We start from the raw sequence: 23,045 nt of genomic DNA on the forward strand, positions 1-23,045 counted from the left end.
ACAGGTTGCTGCTTCAGGTTGGAACGCCTCATCTGGACCCTGAATTTCCTGCAGTCCAGGGGCCCCATGCAGAGGGCCGGCGATTCTCATGTAAAGCATTGAGTCTCAGGCTTTAATTAGTGATGTTTTGGGGAGCGTGGAGCTATAAAGACAAACCTCCAGCTTTCAGATCACACCAGAAGAAGAGGACTGGATCTCCAGATGGCTTCTCTCACAGTGAGTGCGCATCAGAACCGCTCGATGCCCAGACAGTCTGCCTTCACCATCGACAGCATCCTGGGACTCGACAGACCGGATCAGAGAACCGTCCTGTCAGCACCTTACCGACCGTGGACAGGTAAAATAACACACACTATATGCACAAATATATTTTAGATGTGTGTTTTCATATTTTAAACGCAAAATAAATCAAAACAATTAATGATTGATGAATGAGTAATTATCACAAACACGCTGGTTTGTAGCACAAATCATTTGGTGTAGGCTGTCTTTAGACTATTTCTGTATATTTTAAAATAAAAGAAATATTTAAAAATATTTGGAAGTAAAAAGTAACAGTTTTATATAAATAGCGTATTATTTCAAATGGAATAAAATAATAAAATTGGTAATTAATATTAATATTAAGAACAACAATAAATGTAACCTATTTAGGCTAAACAAATTGAAAAAACAGAGCAGTTTGGTTTCTGAGAATAATTTTAAGCAATGACTCTGTTTACTTAACCGATTCTCTTGAGCGACCCGTTTGAACAATCCGATTCACTTAAATGATTCGCTATTCCCAGCGATAGTGTGCACGAACCGATTGAATTTTACTGAACCGGTTCTCTGAATAAAACAAAGATTATTAGAGTATTTTTTACAAGTTAATGTTACGTCAGTCTTTCTTTTCAGCTACAAAATTTCACGTTTTATTCATTTTTTATTTTTTTGCAATTATTAATGAAATTTGCTTCTTTTCTAGATATGAATGAACCGATACTGTAGTGTAACCTATTTAGGCTAAACAATGAACCGATAATGTAACCTATTTAGGCTAAATTAACTAAAAAAACAGAGAGCAGTTTGGTTTCTGAGAATAATTTTAAGCGATGACTCTGTTTACTGAACCGATTCTCTTGAGAGACCCGTTCGAACAAACCGATCACTAAGCCTAAATAAATAGCACTTTCCAGCGATAGTGCGCACGAACCGATGTTGATTATTTTCTAACATATTGTCTTTTATTTATTTCAGACGTGAAACCAGCATGCCAGAACCGTCGCGTGGTCGCAGACAGTGAATCTTCAGTGGATGTGAGGACGAATGAAGACAGTAAATCTTACAGTAAATCCCCAGCAGACTCGTACAGGAGAACACTGAACTGGTATCTCGGGCGCAGGCCGCGCACGGCGTTCTCTAGTGTTCAGGTAAACGTTCACATATACATGTGATTTACAGAATTTGTCTAAATATGTCCCGGCTAATAAAAATATGTTCTAAGAATGAAAGCTCATATGGACTATTTGTGATTTCTGTATAATAACTAAAAAGTAAATTGTGTTTTCACCTGTCATTTTGTCACAATACATTTTTTTCAATGTCCAGATCAAGTTATTGGAGAGTGTGTTTCAAGTGAACTCACACCCGGGCATTGATATACGTGAAGAACTTGCTAAGAAACTGCATCTAGATGAGGACAGAATTCAGGTAAAGACTGATCTGAATCTATATATTGAACTAATATTATGTATTTAGTATAATATTGTTTGTTTTGGGCTGTTTGAATAAGCAGACCTGCAGATTTAGGACTTGTTAAGATGCATAATACTAACCTGGAAGACGTTCGAACTGTAGATGATGAAATGTGTCAGAGTTTATTCCAGCAGTTTGATTAATATTTTTATGTCTGTCTCTTAGATTTGGTTCCAGAACAGAAGAGCGAAGCTGAAGCGTCTCATGGTGAAGAACGTCCTCAGTGATTTACAAACCAGCAGAGAAGAACGCTGATTGTCGCAGATCCACATTTGTTCTTCTTCTTATTATTTATGTTGCTCTCCTTCGCTCTGTGATGCTGTAATTTATTATTTATGTGTTTACCTGTTTTGTAATTCATAATTATCTCTGACTATGATTTAAAATAATTCTTATTGTTATTTCTCATTGTGTGTTTGCAAAAAATCTAAAATAATAAAGTCAATATAAACACAATTTTAATCCAGCTTTTTAATTCAACCTTAAAGTTAAATTTCTCTAGTTCCAAGTGGAGTTAAGTTAATGTTATCTTCTGCCAACTGTTAAGCAAACACATAACCCCCACCTCCAAACTAATTAGTGCTTTGTAACTAGAAATTAGTAAACCTATTAAGTACTGATTGGGTCACATCGGGGGTTTCTCCTGGCATTTCAAAACAATTACATTTGCATTTGAATAAATCATTGGATTTTAACATTTCCACTTTTCCACATTTTGGCATCCTTGAAGAGATAAATTTTTATATTATATTATATTATATTATATTATATTATATTATATTATATTATATTATATTATATTATATTATATTATATTATATTATATTATATTATATTATATTATAATGCCAAAAAATAGGTTGTGATATATGCAAACACTGGGTGGCGATATTGTTTTGACTTTTTTTTATATATACATTTTGTAAGAAATACACTGAAAAAATTAAACCATTTTTACTTAGAAATTGTTAGCAAATACTACACCATACTTAAACCATAACCATTGTTTTATTTACAACTTAATGAAAAAATATTTTTAAAGTGTAGACTACAAATAAAAACAAACTTTAAGTAAACAAATGCCTTATTTCAATCCTTGTGATAATATAATGTATATAACATTAAAGTTACCTACGTAAAACAAAAAGTCAAAATTATTTAAAAAATCTTTTGGATTCTTTGAAATTATTCAAGAGTGAAAATCGTTTCCTAGCTTTTTCAAGGAAATCCAATGCTTTTCAAAAAATATTTAAAAATAAAATTAAAATCCAAAATGTTTAAAAGTAAAACGTTGAGGTATGAGCAATTTTATTTAAAATATTGGGAATAATTCATGTTAATATCATAAAAAATATATATCAATTAATATTAGGAACAAAAATATATTGAAAACACTGGATAATAATAAAACCATTTACAACTTTAAAGTCATGCTTTTTTTTTAGGAAGAGGGACAAATATTTATATTTGTCTAGAATATCAAAGCACATTTTCACAAGGCAATGCCTCACATTTACAGCTATATTTTATATTTTTTATGCAGGCACTGAATTATGAATGCATCATAAAGCTGTAGGGGAATTGCTGGTGTGGTCATCTTTAAAGCTGCAAACAGAAGCAGCTTGTTTTCATGTGAGTGTCAATAACAGAAGCGGAGCTGAAAGAGGATCTGGGTGTATTTGTGCACCCGATTCCTCCGGCCTCCAGTGTTCTGACTTTGATCTGAAACAGGATCGTTGGATGCAAATCATGGCTGTTGGCTAAAGAGCAGATGAGCCGAACTTTCTGTCTGTCTTACTTTCTCCCAGCATTTGAGACATGGACAGAAATATCATCAGGATTACAGAAAGCAATAACTTGCAGGTGATGTATATTTGGAAAGAATCTTGACGACTAACACTCAAAACTAAATCTATTGCTCCAAAATCCAAAACCATTACTTCAGCTCTCACAATACAATTCACCTGTTTTCTAATTAGTACTATTTTTTTGCTTAAAATGCTGTCTTGCATCTGCACACATCCACATTTCATGGCGTAACCTGTGTATTTGCTGGATTTTGTTAATCATCTGAAGGTAAAGTTTGATTTGAGGGTAGTGGATATGCTTTTATGTGTCTGGTTTTAGTACAAATGCATCTCATTTTAATATTATTGATAGTTTCAAGAATATGTGTTCATCTTAGCAGTCAAGAAGATTGTGAATAATACTTTCAGCAAACAACTGATGCAGTAACCTACAATCTACAGAATATTCAAAATTCACTAATGCATCAATAATCCACTATTGCATATGATTACACACTCACTAACACAATACTTCAGAAGTCTAACATGTTTCAAGCGTGTCATAACAGGGTGTGAATGTCTCATATATGAGGTCTGTCAGGTTTTGCAACCTGAAATTAAATTACAATGGAATGTGGAAGTGTGTACAAATGAACATGGATTAATAATGAACTATGAAATAATCCTGTACATGTTCAGAATAGCATACTTTCATACTACTTGCACTATTTTTGAAGCATAGTATCCAGCTGATCTATGGGTTGAATATATAACATGATAAGATTTGGCACCATATACTGTTGTTCACAGTTGTGTAACTTGAAATAAAAAATCCCTTTGGATTATGAAGCACAGCACAAGAATCTGCACTGGAAAACAACAACTTAAAAACTTGCTGCCCTGCTGCCTTACATTTTTTTTGTTATCTTAATATTTTCTCTGTGTGATTCAGTTGTTTCAACGTGTTTTTGAGTTGAAACAACTAGTTCATTTAAGCCAATAAACTTACATTTTCTAGTTGAAATGGCAAAATCTCAAAATTATTTTCTTAGAGAGTGGTAATCAGGTTATTGCATTAATACAGAAAATGTGTTTACATATACTGCAGAAAGAGCATGTTAGCATGTGATCAGAACACAAAGCATAACATATTATTTATTGTAAATGTGCACGGTTTCACATATTATTTTCAAAAGGAAAACATCAGCTTAAACTTAATTTTCCAACAGGAATGTCTTTTAATTCTCTAGTTCTTTACACAAAAATGCATTAAAAATGTGCTTTATTTATTTATTTATTTATATGCTTTCTAAAAAAATATTACTTAATTAAACAGGTGACATAATGAGATGTGTAGCATAAACAAACACAATAAGTAATATAAATATAATAATATATTTTAATGCCCTAAATTATATATATATATATATATTATATATATATATTATATATATATATATATATATATATATATACCCTATATATATATATATATATATATATATAATTAAAATGTGAAATAAAGGTGTTGTTAATATACATGTTAAGTATTTATTGTTATATGTAATTAGTTTGCTAGTAGGCTATTCGCACTGCATTTGCATACTACAGAAACAGTAGGATTGGAATGGCATTATGCTGTACACACACACACACACACACACACACACACACACACACACACACACACACACACACACACACACACAGAGAGAGAGAGAGCTCCACCTTGTGAGGCTCGCGCACCTCCCTCACAGTCGTCGGCGGAGACGCGCTCGCGTTCATTCCCATCAGTGGAGCTTCATGGACGGACAGGAATGGCTGGATCACGGAGACTCGTTCACTTTTTCACGGTTTTGTGCGTGTTTGTGTGCTACAGCAGCGCTTCGGTGAACGGAGCAAAGAGAGGAACCTCGGATAAATGCAGCTACAAGGTAAAGACACGATGATGTTTCTGTTTCTGTCAGTGCCACGAGCTGAAAACTTTACCAACAAGTTTAGTCACGTCACATTACCTCAGAGCAACATTTACAGCCCCTTTCCTGCTTACAACGAGAGTTTCGAGTCTAAATGAGAGGATTCAACAACTAGGGCGAATTACTGATCACAGAACAGTGGGTAAAATACATTTGTAGGGCAGATTATGTGTTTATTTGGGTGTAGACTCTTAAAAATAAAGGTCTGATACCATAGGAGAACATTTGTAATTGTGCATATCTTTTATAACATGGTAGCTGGTTTTAGAACAGTATTATGTAAAGAGCCTACATATATAGTTTTATTTATACAGCACATTATTATTATTATTATTATATTTTCCCCCTTAGTCTTAATTATTTAAATGCTCTTTCTGTTCTTGTATGTATGTATGTATGTTTGTACCAAGAGCACCTAAAAACCCCCACAACAAATTCCTTGTGTGTTTGCACACTCTTGGCAGTAAAGCTGATTCTGATTCTGTTCCAAAAACCTTACACCAGGTTTGTTGCTGGTCTGAGATGGTCCACAAACTAAAACCAAAAATACCTGATAAAACTTGATTTTCCCTCAAGAAGTTCTTTTTATTTATCTAGTTCTCCCAAAAGAAACTTAAAACCCCAGAATCCAAACCACTGATCTAAAGACACTTTTCTTTTATCTCTAAAGCACCATATGCAAGCTAAAAAGCTGAAGGATCTTTATTTCTGAGAGTGCACCTGTATGATTTATGCTGTGTTTTTAAAGTTAAAGTCTTGTCCAAACAGTGTTCATCCGGTCAGGAGCATTGAGCTTTGGGAAATGGCCTTTTTATTCGGTCAGATGTGTGAATGAGTCTCACAGTTGGGTCTTTTGTTGATCTTTTGTTCCTGGCGTTGACCTCTTGATGCTTTTGTGAATGGATTTGAATGGTGATTGACTAGAGATCACTGGGAAGATTGAAATTAAAAAGCATTGCAGGTTTTCATTCATCCTTTTATTGGCATAGTTCAAAGTATGGCGAAACATGTTCAGAACAAAATAAAACATAGATATTTAATTATTAATATATGTTTTTTTTAAAGGGACAGTCAGCTAAAAATGAAAATGTATTCATCATTTACTTTTTCCATGCTTGTGTGAGTTTCTTTGAGCTGTTGAACACAACAGAAGATATTTTGAAGAATGTTGGTAACCAAAAAGTTAACGGTAGCCATTGACTTCAATAGTACAGGAAAAAACTCAAAACAGCGCGTTCTTGCATCGTACATACACATACATGTGGATAATCATTCCTTGTTCACACAGAGCACATTACTGGTAATTTACTGGTAATGTTACAAGTTCTCATACCATTAAATTGCAAGGACGAATCTACCAGTATTTTTAAAACGGTAATTTACCAGTAAAGACTGTATGTGTGAAAGGGACTAATGGCTACCGTCAGCTGTTTGGTGGATGTTTAATACGTGGATGTTTAATACGTGGTTTAACCTTTTAGATTTTAATATAGAAAGCAACGTGACTTCTTTATTAATGAATACAGTAATGCTTTACTGTTTTGCATGATCAGTTATGTAGTTATTCGCCTATAGATGCCTTCTATGAGTTCCCAGTTATGTGTTTTAAAGCTTTTTTTTTGGACTATTAAGCATTATTTTAAGACTTTGAAATGTGCTCTTGTTTATGTTTTTAACCGTCTTTCCAACAATTTCTATTTTAAAAAGACCAGCTAGAGATATCTGTTGCAAATATCGCCAACCTCTTCCTTTTTATAAAGAGTCTCAGGTATCAAAAGATGATTCAGAAATGAATATGGCTGTACAAGCTTCTTCACAAGTCCATGTTGTGTTGGCAGTGTTTGTCTTGGGCTTTGCTTCCTGCTGACCCGTGTCTGGGTCGTTTGCTGATGACAGGCTATTGACGGACAGATTGCCCCACAATCTCATTGTCTTGGAGGGACAGGGCTGCTTTGAAGTCATTTCCCATAGGAAGTCAGTGAACTGTTTGCTCTATTAAAATTCTTTGGCATTTCCTTTTAGGAAGCACAGTACGCCTCCCTCCGCTGCTACATCAAAGCCGTCCTGTTGAGAGAAACACTTCAGGTGTGAATGAATTGTGTGTTCTTGTGCGCTGTTACACGTTTTCTTCTGCGCTGACAACTGGGCCGAGGCATAGTTGAACTACTTACTTTTTATAGACAACAGACAGTGTGTGACTTCATTAATGAAAGCTAGCAATGGTCAAATTGTCTTTTTGTATGGATTTTTGTGCATATTGAAGTTGTGCTTTTAGCATGCTATTTAGAGACTTTAGAGTGTTTAACGCTATTTTGAGATTATAAAATTACTGAGGCATCATTATTATGCTTTTTACCATTGCTTAGACTTTTGTTTAGTAGTTTTAGTCATTAAGTAGTAAACGTTGGTGCATAATCCATCAAGTCAGGGATATAACTGCTGCCTAAAATTAGATGACAAGCCAAGTTAAATTTATATATATATAGCGCTTTTCACAATACATATTGTTAAAAAAAGCAACTTTTCATGCAGAAATTCATGATGTATGTGTTGATGCATTTATAGTCACATTTATCAGATTAGAGTTGGGCAATAATGTACTTTAAATTTTACTACAAAACAAGCAATCAGACAGTTGAGATTCCTATATACTAAATATGGCCCTATGCAAGTACACTGTATGTATTCAGATTATGTTGGACATATATATCCAACTTAATAATATAAAGTGCTGGGTGATAATATAGTTACATTTTGTGATGAAAAAATCAGGCAGTTGAGATTTACTATATAGTATATATTGCTTTACGTGAGTGTATTGTATGCGTTATATAATATATCGAGCTGTGTGATTATATGATGTATATTTTGCAATAATATGAACAATCTAGCTGTTGAGATGTACTATTATTACATATAAACTGCAGGTAAAGTAAGATTTACTTATGCAACTTTTAAAATGTATTGTAGAGGATAGGTGAGCTGTTATTTTTCAGTGCAAACGTAGATAAAATTGGCAAAAAAAAGAAGCAAACAATCCCCTAGAACTGTGTTATATTTTTCGAAAACATAAAAAATCGATTCATTTTTTAAATGCAAAATTTTAATTTATTTATGTTTAAATGTAATTTTTTGTTCTATTTTTGTCAAATTACATATGCAAAGCCATTTTTGTACATATGATTTTATAATGAAGTTGTGCTTTTGCTTTCTGTGCTTTAAAGTACCTTTTGGCTCTTTAACACTATTTTTATATTGTAAAATTACTGTGGCATCACTTTTATGCAATATACCATTGCTTATACTTTAAGTGGTTTAGTTGCAAATTATGATGCATAACCTGTCCTGCTGTGTTTGTTTGTGCTATGGATATGAATGATGCCTAAGGTGTAAAATTTAAATTTTTAAAGGAAATGTAATTATTTGTGTCGCATGTTGTCTCTGTAGAGAGTTTTATACTGTTTGCATCATTGCGTTTTTGTCAATTCTTGTTTATTTTTAATATGCAAAAAAAGTACTCGTTTGTGTCACATGTTGTCTCTGTGGAGCGTTTTATACTTTCTGTCTGTGCTTTGTTTCCTGTTTTTGACTGCACAGTTCAGGTTAAGTCTCAGGAAAAACAAAGGTAGATATTTAAATTGGCCTTTGGCTTTGTTGGGCTCCAGCCGAGGCTCAATTGGTTCTCTGATGGGGGCCTTTTGGATTCGGATTAAATGGTTGTTCTCTCCGGAAGTCCCAGGCCTCTCGGCTCAATAGCATCCTGCCTTCGGCTTTCCAACGAGCTCTGTGAGATATTCCAACTTCCAGGGCATCGCAGGGAGTCGTAGAAATGAGCCTAACTTTCCTTTCCTTCTCAGAGGCTGACCTCAATCCCGTATCTCTGTTTAAGAAATAAAGGAATTCATTACGGAGCGGATATTACCGGCTGTGTAATCGGTTTAACAAAAGTCTCGTCCCCGTCCATCTGGTTAAGTTATGCTCTCTGAGAATGATGGCAGCCAAACCTCACAAACATTAGCAAGCATCTCGAAATTGTTTCCAGCGAGAGCAATGGTTTCTGGGGTGCGATTAGCATCGAGGGAGGCCGTGTTTTTCATGTGTAAACCTCAGTTGTGTTTTCAAGGGAATTGAGGGCCTCGATTCAAATTCAAATACGTAGAGCTCTCTTTTCCTTCAGCGCTCAAGTAAATGTTTTGCAGAGAGTGTATTTATTTGTTCTCCAAAGAACTTTAAAGCAGTAGTTCACCAAAAACATTCGTCTTTATTTACTCACCATCATCTGGTTCCAAACTAGTTTGATGATTATTATGAATCTCGTTGACTGTTTGATGAATTGCTTTTGTTCCTCTTATGTTTTTTTTATTATAGGTAATTATTGCATAATGCTTTTTTCCTGTGATAAACAAAAGATGATATTAGGCAAAATGTCCAAGCTTCTCTTTGACATATGCTGTAAAAATGGGTTTTCTAAGTTGTAAATAAAACTAATTAAAGACTATGTTGGATTATGTTTTAAAAGGAAATACTGCACTTTAAAAATGATTTTTCAAAGTTGTAAATAAAAGCAAACAATATTGTAAATAAATATTACAAGAAAATACTTTTTCAGTCTTTCTACTTCAAAAATTCATGTTTAATTAACTGTTACTTGCCTTTCTTTGCAATTCATTTTAAATTTTACTATCAGTTTCTTAATGAAAATTGTTTCTACACTTTTTTAGTGTATTTTGTTTTTTCTTCTACAAAATTCCACATTTAATTCAGTGCGTTGCTTGCAGTTTCTTTGTAATTGTTTGTGAAATTTGCTTGCAGTTTCAGTGTGTTTATTTTCTTCAGCATTTAAAGTAAGTGCATGTTTATATTAAATATAGTTTATATGACTTGTGTGCTATATTCCAGGACTTCTGAAGTCATATGATGCCTTTGGTGAGGAGCAAAACCAAACTGAAGTCGATAATGTTTCTCTCCACCATAGCTCTAAAATCTCATTTGTAGTTGTATATATTAAAGTTGCTGCATCACATTTCGATCATGTTAAAAAAAAAACAATGGCACGATGGATCAAAAGGCAACATTTTATCACAACCTTGAATGAGATTTGAGGTCTCTGGGAGATGAAAATGAAACATTTTGGTTTGTTCCTCGAACAAAGCTATTATGTAACTTCAGAAAACATGGAATGCACTTTTATGTTACTTATTTTGGAACTTAGAAATATAAATATATCTACTCTGAAAAATCTTTGGTGTAGAAACAATTTTCACTCTAAAAATTGCCAGGAAAATTCATAAACAATTACAAAGTAACGGCATGTGGCACATGTAATGTGTACTTCTATTTTGTGGAAATGAGCACTGTGAACATTCTTCTAAATATCTTAATAATAATACAGCGTTGGAGCAACATGAGAGTAATTTTGGAACTGTTTAATCTGTTTAATCGATTGACCTTGGAAAGTCAATCTTGACCTTTAACAAAACAATTTTTGATGTAATTTACAACTTTTTACATGCTTTATCTTTCAGTGTTTTTTTAACGAAGACAATCTTCTGAAAATCCTGTCATCATTTACTCACCCTCATGTTGTTCCAAACCTGTATGAGTTTCTTTCCTCCAGTGAACACTTAAGATATTTTGAAGAATGTTGGTAACTAACCTGGTGCCGGTAGCCATTTGAAATCCAAAAAAAAACCATCAAAGCCAATTGCTACCGGCAACTATTTGGTTCCCAGTGTTCTTCAAAATATATTATTTTGTGTTAAAAAAGGAAAGAAACTAAAAAAACTCATACTTTAATTTTTGGGTGAAAAATATCACATGCTCAAAATATATTTTATATTTAATGAAAAACATTTATGATCCAGAATGAATCTTGACACTGATCTAGATCAGGCAGCAGCCGTACTACACAAATGGACTCAGAAACATATTTCAGCGCTGAAATCTCCCAGTTTCATCCCCAACAAACTAAAACAAAAAAAAAACATAACAGCCTGTGTTTTACTGCGTCCCCAGACGGCGTACCCCAAACGAAACAGGACAAGCAGAATCCCGGCCAAAACCTTCCTTTATTACCGTGGTTCAGGGATCTAATGCAAAACCTTCAGTGCATATATGGGCCTTTTTCTATTTCTGTGTGTGTTTCTCAAAAGAGCCCTCACACTTTGGTTCCCTGTTCTCGTACGATCTGGTTGAGAATGAATGTGGGGAAGGGGTTGTGTTTTCATGCGCTCACGGTGCGGAGAGAGAATGAAAGGGGTTCGCTCTGAGTTATTTCTGTGCCATCTTAAGGGTGCATTGAAAACCATCCAAGCAGCTCGTCACCTTGGAGGCTGTGTCTTGTAGTGCGGTGGGAAAATCCCTGGTTGGCTAGCTCTGAATCGGCCCGGTTCGCTGAACCGCTTTGAATTCTGGGATGGAGGTCTTTCAGCAGCAACACGTCTTTCGACCGGACGAGTGCTCCTGCTGCTCGCTCTGAATGGCAGGATGTCGCTGGTAAACGTAGGTATGTTAAAAGTGAATTAAGTGTTGGGACACTCTGTTCACCTCGGCTGGGGGCCTGTGATTGGTCAGTGATTTTATCTGATCCTGGTAAAGTTCTCGGTCTAAAGTTAGTCTGGCCTGCTTTTTGCTCTTACATACTTACAATAACACAATTAATATTTTATAATGTCAACATCAATATTTTATAATATGAAAAATATTTATATAATGTACTGTAGTGTGTGTGTGTGTGTGTAAATTTTTTCTATATAATGTTACTTGTATGTGTGTTGTGTGTTGTTGTGTGTGTAGTATTATAAAGATATATAATATGATCTATTAACATTTAATAAATATATTATAATATATAATATATATATATATATCCAACATTTTTTTTTATTTACATAATTTTATATATAGTTAATTATAAATGTATATATAAATTGTATAAATAATTTATATATATAGTTATTTATTAAATTATGTACAAAATTGTGAACTTAAATTTAAAAATAAGAATAATTGTTAAATTTTTTGTGTCATTCAATGATTCATTTATTAATATATTTAAATAGTTATATATTTGTTAGATTTTACATATGTAGTTATTAGTTATTTAATTTAATGTTTTTAATGATTTATTTCTTTATATTTTAATCATAAAAAAAAATCATTAAACAAAATAAAAAAAATTTAATTAATTATTTATCAATTTATGTAATTATTTAATTAGTTATACTTGGTTGTTAAATTATATAAAAAATGTGATTTTTTTTATAATGAACTTAAATACTTTAGGATGGTGTTTGGTTTAAATTATATAATATAACATAAAAAAATATAATTTATTTTATAATTTTTTTAATAACATAATATTTAATAATTTATATATAATTATACTATATAATATAATATTAATATAAAAATAAAATAATATAATATAAATGTATTATATATTTGTTATAATATAACATTCATAATATATAATAAAATATATAAAAATAATTATAAAATTGTTTATTAATATACTGAGGTGAATATACTGTACACAATGTATAGCTAAATTTTATGCTGTCATGCCACCCACTTCTATTCAGAATCAACCATGAAATGAATAACATGCTGAAAATTAACCATGCAAAACATAATTATTTGTAATATGTCTATAAAAATGTCTCCTAAACCCTTGAGTCCGTTTGCATCGCAGAAGCAATTTATATATGCTATTTGAGCTCGCACTTTGACCTCATACAGTTGGCGATGCTCTGGCGACCCTCAGGGCTGTAACTTGAGTCCGTCATCACAACAAATTAGCTGCTCTTTGCTCCGGCCTAATCAAGGATCTGGTACAGAGCAACTTCCTGCCTGTAGGAAAACCATTACAAAAAGCATCAAAAAAAAAAGGAGCTGCTCTTTGCTCGCCTCCGGGGCCAATCAAGGATCTGGTACAGAGCAACCTACTTTCCCTGGCCTGGTAGGTTCCAGGCAAAATGATTTTGATATTATACAGTCTTTTATGTCGCCAAACAAATAGCACGCTCTGAGCCCCTGAGCTCTAGGCATCTTATACATCCTCCATGACCCTAATTGTCGCCAGTTTGTGGCTGCTTAGATTAAAACCACAGCTTTATATGTGTTGTTGCTGATCTGATGAAGTCCCGAAGTCGTCAAGTTGAAGTAAATCAGATTGATGTAACTATTAAATTCCAAATCAGATATGACCCTAATGTACTTTAATATACTAAAAAAAATAAACGAAAACGAAAATTCAGGTCATACCAAAGAACAACCATTTACCTCAAACAAACAAACAACACTTTAAAAAAAAAAACCCACTTCTACTAGAACACATATGAAAATGAAATGTTTTCCACTGTAAAGAACAATTTAACATTTTTAAAATTAAATTCATCTAAACATAAACAGCCAATAAAAAAAAATAAACTTTACTTTTCCTTTAACTCTAAACTTTAATCAACATAAATGCTAAGGACAATTTAATTGAGCATTTTTTCTTAATAATAATGAATAATATATATAATTTATATAAATAATATATATAATTATTTATATAATAATTATTTATGAATAATATATATAATTTATATATATATATATATAAAGAATATATATATATACTAGTATTAATTTGTATATTTGATTCAAGAGTTATCCTATCTAACCCGATATGTTTTCAATTAAGTAAGATTTCATTGCAGGGGGGGGCATGTTTTTTTTTTTTTCGAAAAGTGTGTGTTCTGCTCATCCAACATCACTTAATCTACCTAGAACACCCTGTGTTCACTGTATTTCGGGCCTCAAACATTATACCTCTTGACACTGAAAATCAAAACCACCCCGAACTGAAAGTCAACACATGCATCTGCTCTGCTCTCTCCCAAATCTATCCCAACCTCACTTCACTGCACCGCCTCTGTGTTTTCCATTAGAGCCGCGAGATGATCTTCTCGTTTCCTCTTCTTCATGGTCATGTGGTTCTGGACGGCCGTGGGCAGCGGCGCATTCTTAACACAAGAAACCCAAAACTTAAAATCCCACAAGCCCTCTGTCCTGTCAAGACATTCATTGTTTGTTAATGTCATCCGGCGGGTCATTCTTGGCCGTGTCCTCTCATATATGTGTTGCAGGGCGGACACACAGTGACTGTTTATCAGCACTAACTATTAATCCAGGCTATAGAAGTGTGAATGAAAGGGCTTTTTTGAGGATCAGTTTCTCTCATGCTGTTGGGCTTCTGAAAGCGTGTCTGGACTCTGTTACACGTTAGCATGCAGCCTCCTCCTTCTACATCCACAATTCAGTAATGTGAATTTCAAACAATTATAAAAACAAGATGTGATAACAAAGGAGAAAAGAGAATGAAACAATCCAACACAGGACAAAGATTCATCTTTTACAAGAATGTCAGGTTAACAAACACCATTCTACTGATAGTGGTTAATGGTCACAACGGGACATGGCCAGGAGCACAAAATATAACAATGTAAATATTTTTAGTCAGTGTTTTATTTGGATTATGATTATACATGATTTATTTTAATCTTATATTTTTATGATTTTTATTTTTTTTAGCATTTTTTAATTTGATTTTAATTTAATATTATGATTTTATGAATATTTAGTTTTGTTTAATCTTTTTTTTTTGAGTATTTAGTTTATTATACATTTATTTAATCTAATATTTATTTTAATTTTATATATATTTTTATGACTTTATGAAGTTTTAGTCATTGTTGTATTTTGATTATTTAATTTAAAAATTATTTAAATTTTAATTATGATTTTATAAATGTTTTTTGAAATTAATTTAATCTAAATTATTCAAATATTTTTAAATTCAACATAAATTAAAAATTAATATTAAAAAAATTTAAAATTAACATAAAACTTAAATTTACTTTAAAATATATTGAATTTTTTTATGATTTCATTTTGATTATTTTATTTAAAAATTATGTTAATTTTACATTATGGTTTTATTTATATTTAGTAAGTGTTTCATCTTATTTTTTTTATATTATATACTTTTTTTAAATGAACTGTTAGCTTTTAATTTTATTCATAAATAGCAAGTGTTTTATCTTAATTATTTTAAAATTAATTAATTATTTTTTTCATTAACTGTTAGCTTTTTTAAATAGCAAGTGTTTTATCTTAATTATTTTAAAATTAATTAATTATTTTTTTAATTAACTGTTAGCTTTTTTATTTACTCAAAACCCCATAATGTTTTGGGAAACCCCTGCATCTATACAGCCCAATTAAATAGTCATTATGTGACTTAAGCATTTTAGATTCTAAAACTAACGTTTAAGAATTGTAATTTGCCCCCATGCTAGGATCCATAATACACTTAAAGGGTCAATAGTTTATTCAATTAATGAATATGTTTTAATTTCCTTCAGAAGATACTGATTGATAGACGTGTCAAACGCTAGCTCTTTTAACTTCTTAAGAGCCCGTTAGAAAAAGCAAAATAAGCGGGGTGTCTGACTCATCACTGAAGGCTTATTATAAACTTGGCATTCTCAGAAACATAATCACAGCTTGTTTATGATTAACAGGAAGCAGACTGAAGGCTTATTATAAACTTGGCATTCTCAGAAACATAATCACAGCTTGTTTATGATTAACAGGAAGCAGGTTTTATTCATTATGGTTGTGAAATCATTCATGTTTCACATTTCGCAGGCACAAGTTCAGAAAATGAATCTAGCAGATGTTGGTGAAAACCCTTAAACTTAACACCAAACGTCCAAAACTTGCAACAACCCCAGTTAATGGTGTTACAATTTATCAAATTCCAAACACTTTCAACGACTCCAGACCTCAACATCTTACCGTCTTTATATATGCAACATGCTGAAGCAATTTTCGGCACCAACCATGCTTCTGTCCCGCAACTGCTGAGCGTCTTTTGATAGAAAAGGGCTGGGCCCCTATGATCAGTGGGTTGAGTAACGCGCTACCTAGATGCTCTAGGTCCCTGTGAAACTACCATCACTCAGAGAAGAGGGAAGTCTGAGCGTGATTCGCCACGTAGACTAGTTAAACGCCCAATCTTCACCCCGATCATGATGATAAATTTCCGCCTACTAAAAGCAGTGACATGTTACGTTCAAATGTGGGGGGGGGAATTTCGTGTTGTTGGTGAGATGAAGAGAGCACCTCGAACTGCCTGCTGTGTTTACGTATAATCGAGCTGACCGCTGTCTATTACCTCAACAGGCAATGTAATGGCATATGGAACCGATCGTTATCCTTGACAGAAGGTCCTGGGAAAGGACAGGAAAGACATTAAGGAGAGAGCCTTGTGAAAAACCTTCCAGCGACTGAAACCAGCTTCATTCAGACATTTCCATTGTGTTTATGTGTTTTATTTTGACAAGGTGCTTGATCGGTACAAATTCAGTGTTCACACATACACACACATATGTCTTAGATACAGACAAATAGATCAAAACCACTCATATATTCAGCTACATCTAACATAACCACAAATATAGCAATCCAAATATTACTTACATACAAATACACAAACAAACATGAGTCAGAAATCACGTCATTTAAGTCTGCTTTTGCTTAGTTTAACCAAGAGTGTAGTGCAATTTCAAAATTTCGTATAGAACAACATGCACACACACACAGTCATATAGTTATAACAATTTAAAAAAATGATAGGCTGGTCAAAATGTACAAGTCTTATAATATTTTTGAAAATGTTATATATATGTACGTGCCTACATATATTTTTGTTTTCTATTATGTGTCTGTGTTAATATATATATATTGTTAGATAGTGTCCTATATACAATTATAATATATTTATATATTATATATATTCCATATTATAAACAATATAACCATATAATTTCAAATGTGTATATATAACAGACTAATTATTTATATATATAAACTAATATCATAAAAAATATATATAGTAAAATGCATGTTTGATATACTTCAATTTTTGGGTTTGAGATATATATATATATATTTATATATATGCTGATCTATTAGACGATATCTTTTTTATCTTATTTTTTTTTTATATAATGTAATATTATACGATGGAATATAAATATAGTTAATAATAAAGGGCTAGAAAATAATATAAAGAAAATTATACATAATAAATACATTATTTTGATATATCTATATATAGTATATATATGTGGTGTGTGTGTGTGGTTGTGTGTATATATATAAGTTATATATAATTATAAAAATAAATAACCATTAAACATAAACTAAAAACTCATAAATATACAGGTCAAAATTTTGGAATAATTCAGATATTGTTATGTTTTTAAAATTAGTCTCTTTTGCTCACCAGGACATAACATATTGTAAAAACAGTAATATTTAAAAAAAATGAGATACTGCAATTTAAAATAACTTGAATATGTTAAAATGTATTTTATTCCTGTGATCAAAGCTCAATTTTCAGCATCATTCCTCCCAGGTAGTCTCGAAATCATTTCAAAACATTACATAACCTAATATTTCATAAATTTTTATGTACTCTTTTTATCCAACTAAACCCAACAAACCTATTTACAAACAACCCTCGTTGATTTTTGATTTTAAAATGGATTCTATCGCATTTTCAGACTTTAAAATTGTTAATTTCATAACATCTTTTCTGATCTTCAGTTGCTCTCATGTCTGAAAATTGTGTCCTGAGCGTCTCAGGAGGTTTGGAGCGCTCTCTGCGTTGCAGACATGCGTGCTCTATGATGGCACCGTAATATACACAGTGAAGAAGAAAGCGAAGCTGATACCTGCCTCAATGGAATTAATTGCCACATGATCACCTGCAGCTATGATGCCGGCCAGCCGGGGGAAAGAAACTACTCCAATACTTCTTTTATGTTTTTGATGTCAAAAACTTTATGAAATGCAAGCACATTAGATGTGACTCATGAACTAATTTTGTATTATGATTTCATGTAAACAAAAAACAATAAATCTCCACAGAAAAACACTACCTCCCTCAAAAAAAATTCAAAATCAATACAAAAAATAAACCCTTCCCGTCACTGAAGCGTTCCCGTCACTCTGATTTGTTTTTGTGGGTTATTGGGAGACACATGAAAGTTGCCCCCCTGATGAAAACGAACAGACCTAACCTATACAACAGGTGCACGTTTAGCAACACAAAGTTGATTGCTCCTAGAAAATGTACTCCCCCCTTTTGGAATATGAAACTTGGAGACAACATAGTTTAGGAAATGAGCAGCGTGGTGGTTTCTGGAGCTCCGCTCAGTAGTCGGCCACAAAGCTCGCGTCAGATCTGTCAAAAATCAAATGCAAAAGGCGTGCTCGCTTCGCTCTGTTGGACATTATTCATCGGTTCGTGATTCAGTGGTTTGAATATTATTTTATTTTGTTAGAGCTTTACATAATAATAGAAACGTAAGTTTTATATGCCATATATATTAAAAAAATAAATAAATGTAAAAAAAGTAAATAAATTAAAAAATATTATTTTATTTTGTTAGAGCTTTACATAATAATAGACAATAACCGATATTAAATGTAACAATAAATGTAACTTAATTTGTATATATAAAGAATATATATATATATATATATATATATATATATATATATATTCATTTAAAATTTTAATTAATTAATTTTAATTAATTGTAATATTTTATTGTATTTATTTTTTTATTACAATATATATATATATATATATATATATATATATATATATATATATATATATATATATATATATATATATATATATATATATATAATATATATATATATATATATATGCGTTTTAAAATTTTAATTAATTGTAATTCAAGTAATTTATAGTATCTATTGTCATTAAAATTTAGCATATATATATATATATATATATATATATATATATATATATATCCTTATAATTATTAGTCCATCCATAAAAATATTTTAATTAGATTTTTATGTGATATAAAAATTAAATCATGTATAAAAATTAATGATTTTTTATTTGTTTGAAATTTACATAATAATAGAAACTTTATGGCATAGTGAAGACTGCACACACACACACACACACACACACACACACACACACACACACATATATGATTTATAGTTTTATTTGAACTTTACATAGTAAAAGAAAAGTACAACTTTATAGTAAACATGTTAACCAATAAACAAATAATTTAATTTTAATTCCTTCTTATACTTTTGCAAAAAAAAAATTACTCCTCCATCAAAAATAAATTTAATTGATCTTCATGCATCGAAACCCGAAACCTGAAAGTTAGCTAAACCAAAAAACCAAAAAGAATAAATCACTTCCTGACATCATATCACTCTCGCTTAAATCCTTTACAGTAAGTTTCAAGAACATGTATTAAAGTCAGTAGGGTGAATTTTGAAAAATAAAGGCAATTTACAAATCTCCCTCATCACAAAAGTTCAAGTCAAGCCAGCGCTAATCTTGCTTTATTTCTTTTATACTCCAAGCAATTTGTTGGACAAACAGTGAGAAGTGGTCTGGGGTTTTGTTTGTTTTCACAGCGCTGAGCAACAAGCCCCCCGAGAGCCCACCAGATAAAACTGAAGCTAAATATCAAAATCAAAATCAAAACAAAAACAAAGACAAACACATTGATGTATATCAAATGGAGGATTATCACACCTTACTCTACGCCTTCCTTTAGTCCACGAGGTCTGGAGCGTGCTATATTATATGATTTCTTGCTTTTGTTGGCGCACATGTAGTATGTCTGACTGCTCTGGTTGTTTAGATCATTTCAGGTTTATGCATGCAAATTTATTGAACAAAATGCGTTTATAAGGCTTGAGCGATTAATCAAAATTGTGATTATGGCTTAGTGTGATTATCAAATCAGAAAGGCTGCAAATATATGTGCCTTTCAGAGTGAAGTATGGCATTGTGTTTATTTACACGTGAGCAGCTCACGATCTGGTGTTTTCTGTATCTCGGAGCGACTCGGTTCACAGTAAATAGTGCTTCATAATAATTTTAATACATTTTATTATTATTAATTTATACTGACACTAATTACACTTTTAGGCCAAATTGTGCAGCCCTACAAAAAATCAAAGTAAATTAGTTCATATATATTTTATATATTAGTCAATCTATATTTTTTGTATAATATTATAATATATTATATTTTATATATTAGTTGATATATGCAAATTAAACCTAGTTATCATTGAGATACTATTATAGTATTTTTAATTAGTTTTTATTTAGATATTTTTATCAATATTTTCATCTTAATTTTAGATCATTTAAAGGAATTTAGTCATATTTTTTTTTTACATTTATTGGTTTTATTTTTTGCATTTTTATTTATTTTTTAAATATGTCTGTCGATTGTTTTTTTTTTTTTTCATTTTTGGTTTTGGTTATGTTAAACTAAATCAAGTTAAACTAAATGAAAATTAGAAATGTTGTTTTGGTGACTGGCTGAAATAAAGTAAGTTAAATAAAAACAAGAAGTTGAATAAAAAATAAAATAAAGTGAAATATATATATATATATATATATATATATATATATATATATATATATATATATACATACATATATATATATATATTATATATATATATATCTATATATATACATACATATATATATATATATATATATATATATATATATATATATATATATATATATATATATATATTTTTTTTTTTTAATTTGTTTTTATTACATTTATTTTTTTTTTTTTCAAGTAATGACCATGTTTTTTGTATATGTTTTAGTTTTAGTTACTTTAAAATCCTGGTTATAACAACATAAAAAAAAAAGAAAGAAAATAAATAAATTTAAAAAAAAAAAAAAAAGAAATAAAAATTTTTCGAACACATTAAATCAAATACTAACAAATTTAAATCAAGTTTAAGAGTTAAAAACAAACCCAGAACTCAAAAAAAAAAAAAAAGAAAAAATGCATTGTTAAATTACAACTAACCAAGTTTTTTTTATTTTTTTTATTTTCAGAAAAAAAAATGATTGATAATTTATTTCCTCTCCAAATCGTACAGCAAGTTTTATATCTGCTATCACCTAAGATCCGTATGAGGCAGTTTCTTGTAAATAGGCACCAGTCTGTTCTGAGAAACAGTCTGTCTGAAGAAAGCGCGGCAGTTCTGGATAAATAGGAACAGTCTGTTCTTGAGGGGGGAAAAACCCCAAGGGGGGGGTTTTCTGGGTCTGAAGGAAGCAAGCAGCGAGAGTGCCCAGGGGTCGGCCTCAGCTTCACGCCTTAGAAGGCGCTGGGGAGGGTAGGGGATTTCCTCCTTAATTTCCCAACCCTCTTCATGATCTCCTCAAAGAACCAAATAAAGGGAAATAGCAGGGGGAGTGTCCCTCTGATGGATTCCAAATCGACGCCTCTCTTCTCTCCCTGGCCAGGGCAGATTTAGAAACTGAATTAGGAATGGGCCAAGGATTCCTGTTTCAAAAACAAATCCAGAGGGAGTTGGCCATTTTCCCTCCTGCGTCGGAAGGGAGAAGATTGGGATGGAAGCAGGTGGGGAGGATTCCAAAAAAAAACCAAAACAAATAAGCTTTGCCCTTGTGGAAAAAAAAAAAGTGTGGGGGGGGGGGGGTGGGACGGCTGGCGGTTTGCCGTTTGTCCCAATATGGGTTTTTTAAAAGGCTAATGGGGTTTCATTGAGAAGAAGAAAACCTTCTAAACGGTGTAAACAAAGCATAGGGCTGGAGTTGTTTTCTCTCATGTAAAATTAACGGCTTTTTATTGTGTTGAAGGGCTTAGGGGATTGCCCAACAAACCCCCCAAAACAAAAGGTTCGAGGGCCCAGGTTTTTCAAAAAACAACTTGGCTTTATGTAAAAAAAAATAAAAAAAAACCTGTTGGGGATTATGGTTCTTGTCTGGAAATTGGGATGGTTTTTGGGGGGAACGGAATTGAGGGTTTCAGGTTAACCAGGATTGAAAAACCCGCACAAAAAAGGCCCTGGACACCATGTAATTTAATACTCCGGGAAGTAAATCTATTTTTTGGGCAAAAAAAAAAAAAAAAACTTGGGAACCTTTAGGGGACAAAAAAATTAATTAAAAAAAACAACAAAAAAAAAACTAAAAACAAAAACAAAAGGTGTTTTTGTATTGGCTCCTATTCGGTCTGATTAATTTGTGGAGGAATATACAAAACGGGGCTTAATGTTATATTTCCAAGAGGCCCAAGGGATGAGGCAAAATAAAAATATGTAAATTGGAGATAGGGATCTGGGACAAAAAAAAACGGTGATTTTTTTTTTTGGGAATTGATTTGTTAAAAATGGCAAACTCAAAGCGCTACTTTATAACACAAAAAATGTCTAAGAAAAAAAAACAAAAAAAAAACAAAAAAAACAAGAAAAACCTCAGATATGATTTGTGAAAAAAAAATTTTGCCCAACAAAAAGTGAAAAAATGCATTACATGCAAACTATTGGGGAACCATTTTTCAAAATAAAAAATGATGAATAAAATACAAAAAGGTAAAACTATAATATTTAAAATTAAAAATTG

At 31.7% G+C, this 23,045-nt stretch overlaps 2 protein-coding genes across 2 annotated transcripts in view; both read left to right on the forward strand.

The window, feature by feature from the left end:
- Positions 1-8: 8 nt before the first annotated feature.
- LOC109050959 (homeobox expressed in ES cells 1) lies at positions 9-2,387 on the forward strand. Its single transcript, XM_042767051.1, has 4 exons — positions 9-337; positions 1,240-1,412; positions 1,591-1,692; positions 1,903-2,387. The coding sequence occupies exons 1-4, from the start codon at positions 202-204 to the stop codon at positions 1,990-1,992; spliced, it is 501 nt and encodes a 166-aa protein (XP_042622985.1). The 5' UTR covers positions 9-201; the 3' UTR covers positions 1,993-2,387.
- Positions 2,388-5,231: 2,844 nt separating this feature from the next.
- LOC109050777 (interleukin-17 receptor D) overlaps positions 5,232-23,045 on the forward strand; it is a 47,460-nt gene continuing 29,646 nt past the window's right edge. Inside the window, 1 exon segment of the mRNA XM_042766892.1 lies at positions 5,232-5,458. Coding sequence (XP_042622826.1) covers positions 5,342-5,458 — 117 coding nt within the window. The 5' untranslated portion in view covers positions 5,232-5,341.

Source organism: Cyprinus carpio, chromosome A11, assembly GCF_018340385.1.
Source record: "Cyprinus carpio isolate SPL01 chromosome A11, ASM1834038v1, whole genome shotgun sequence".
Classification (NCBI taxonomy): Eukaryota; Metazoa; Chordata; class Actinopteri; order Cypriniformes; family Cyprinidae; genus Cyprinus; species Cyprinus carpio.

What these genes read in the sequence shown, in the direction of transcription:
- LOC109050959 (XM_042767051.1), top strand. Translation starts at nt 202, where the DNA reads ATGGCTTCTCTCACAGTGAGTGCGCATCAGAACCGCTCGATGCCCAGA. An exon ending in ACCTTACCGACCGTGGACAG is followed by an intron (nt 338 to 1,239) that starts GTAAAATAACAC and finishes TATTTATTTCAG; the next exon opens with ACGTGAAACCAGCATGCCAG. An exon ending in TAGATGAGGACAGAATTCAG is followed by an intron (nt 1,693 to 1,902) that starts GTAAAGACTGAT and finishes TCTGTCTCTTAG; the next exon opens with ATTTGGTTCCAGAACAGAAG.